Source organism: Echinops telfairi, unplaced genomic scaffold (genome assembly GCF_000313985.2).
Source record: "Echinops telfairi isolate 266 unplaced genomic scaffold, ASM31398v2 ScPeMD7_31;HRSCAF=116, whole genome shotgun sequence".
NCBI classification, from domain to species: domain Eukaryota; kingdom Metazoa; phylum Chordata; class Mammalia; order Afrosoricida; family Tenrecidae; genus Echinops; species Echinops telfairi.
In genome coordinates, this window is record NW_022103928.1 from 47,462,589 (window position 1) to 47,465,188 (window position 2,600).

At 40.7% G+C, this 2,600-nt stretch overlaps 1 protein-coding gene and 1 non-coding gene across 2 annotated transcripts; both read left to right on the top strand.

Moving 5' to 3' along the window:
* The first annotated feature begins 693 nt into the window (after positions 1–693).
* On the top strand, positions 694–824 carry LOC115869575. Its single transcript, XR_004046247.1, has one exon. It is a non-coding gene; the product is annotated as a small nucleolar RNA SNORA70 (small nucleolar RNA).
* Positions 825–883: 59 nt separating this feature from the next.
* LOC123521651 (60S ribosomal protein L10-like) lies at positions 884–1,247 on the top strand. The gene has a single exon (XM_045289883.1). The coding sequence runs from the start codon at positions 893–895 to the stop codon at positions 1,193–1,195; it is 303 nt and encodes a 100-aa protein (XP_045145818.1). The 5' UTR covers positions 884–892; the 3' UTR covers positions 1,196–1,247.
* The last annotated feature ends 1,353 nt before the right edge of the window (positions 1,248–2,600 follow it).

A 2,600-nucleotide genomic window follows, 5' to 3' on the forward strand; every position in this document is an offset into this window, starting at 1 on the left:
GGTGGTCTAATAAATATACATAGATATAGGTAGATATATTCTTAGGACTTGGGCTGGCAGCCTGACATTTTGCCTTCTAGCCCTGGCTACATGAGTCTCAACTATCCGAGATTGAAAACATTCCCCTTGCGAATGAGAACCAGACTAGGAAGCCCTTCATCACCTCTCCTACTCAATATTGTACTGGACGTTCTGGTCCGAACCACAAGGCAAAGGAGGGAAATAAAAGGTATCCCAATTGGCAAAGAAGTATCTCTACTTGCAGGTGATATGATCCTACATATGAACAATCCCAGCGACTCAACATGAATACTGTGATAACTTACAGAAGGATTCAGCAAAGTAGCAGGGTACAAAACGTAAGTGGATTATTTTACACTGAAAGGAGAACTTTAGAAAACAAAACCCAAAAGCAATACAATTTACAAAAACTACTGAAAAGATAAAATGCTTAGGAATAAATCTAGACAGTTATATAAAGCCACACACATGCACACATAACAACCACAGAACACTACTACAAGAAACCAAGAGCTACCTGCATCAATGGAAGAACGTAATATTCTCATGAATAGGGAGACAAAATTGTGAAAATGTCAGTACTACTTAATGTGATCTGTAAAATGTGATCCCAATGCAGAATGCATCATCATTCATTAGAGATGGAAAAACTAATCATAAATGTTATACAGACTGCAGGCAATTAAGCCGGCCGTCTTCCTTGTGGGAGCCGGTGTGCAATGGCTGCAAACAGCAAGCCTCCTCGGTAGTTTATGCAGCCTATTGGTATATATAGGCTGCCCCAAGGGACCTTGGAGACAACCTTTTGCTGCTTTTCAATGCCTCTGGCCTGGCTAATTTCTGCTCTCCCTAAACTAGGCTCCAAACTGGGATGCGAGGTGCTTCTGGGAAACCTCAAGGCACGGTGGCTAGAGTCCACATTGGCCAGGTTATCATGTCCATCCGCACCAAGCTTCAAAACAAGGAGCATGTGATTGAGACCTTACGCAGGGCCAAGTTCAAGTTCCCTGGGCGCCAGAAGACCCACATCTCCAAGAAGTGGGGCTTCACCAAGTTTAATGCTGATGAGTTTGAGGATAGGGTGGCTGAGAAGCGCCTCATCCCAGATAGCCGTGGAGTCAAATACATCCCTAACCGTGGCCCCTTGGACAAGTGGCGGGCCCTGCATTCTTGAAGGCCTTGGTAGCCCTGCGCTGCCTCACTTGAACCCAACAAATAAAAATTGAACTTCCTGATTAAAAAACAGAAACCAAATGTTATACAGAAAGGAGAGACCTCAGGTAAGCAAAGGACTACCAAAGAAGAAGATTAAAATAAGAAGTCTCACACAGTCTGATCTTAAACCCTATTATATACCCACAGTAGGGGGTGGGGGACAGCTTGATACTGGTACAATCACAGAAAAACAGACCATTGGAATAGGATTTAAAACCTAGAAATCCACTCATCTATGGCCAGATGATCTTTATCAAAGGGCCAAAATCCATAAAATGTGGACTAGTCTTTTTAACAAATGATGCTGGAAAAACTGGAAATCTGGAGAAAATGAAACAGAGCCCATATCTCACATCGTATACAAAAATGAACTCAAGACAGACCAAAGACCTCAAGCCATAAAGATTTTCAAAGACAAAATAGGGACAACATTAGAGGGTCTCATATTTGTCATAAATACATTATCAAACATAATTAAAAACACTCACTCAGTAGAAGACAAATTAGATGACTGGGAACCCCTAAAAATTATATTCTTACACACATCAGAGCATTTCACCAAAAGTATGGAAAGAAGGTCTACTAACTGGGAAAATTTTGTGGCAATGACATATTGGACCAGAGACAAGTCTAAAGAAATTATTGAAAACTTCAATACCTCAACATCCAAAAGACAAAACTTATATTTTAAAAATTGGTAGAACAAACACCTCACCTATCAGAGACCAACAAACACATGAAGAAATGCTTGTAATTATTAGCCATTAGGAAGGCACAAATCAATACCACTATGAGAATCTCTCATCCCAGTATTAATAGCAAAGTTAAAGGTGTGGAGAGATTGGAGCCCTTCATACACTGTTGGTGAAACTAAAAAGGCACAACCACTGTGGGAAACTGTTCTTTAAGAAATAACACAGGACCTAGCAATCCTACCTCTGGATATAGATCCTAAAGAGATAACAGCTGTGACAGGAACAGGTACACACACACACACACACACACACACACACACACACACACACACACACACCTAGACCTTATCACGATAGCAAGAAGGCAGAAACAACCCAAATGCCCACCATTGGAAAGATGGATAAGCAAACAAGAGTACACACACACAATGGAATATTATGCAATGCTGAAGAATAACAACTAATTGGTGAAACAGCTCAAAACACTGGTGAACCTGGAGCGCATTAGACTGAGTTAAAGTAGCCAATCACAAAAGGGCATGAGACCACTATTCTAAAAATGTCAAGAAAAAGTCTCACACAAAAAAAGTCTTTGGACAACAGAAAAAGTGAGTGAAGGGAGACGTCGGACAGGGCAAGATATGACAAAATAACAATTTACAAATTATT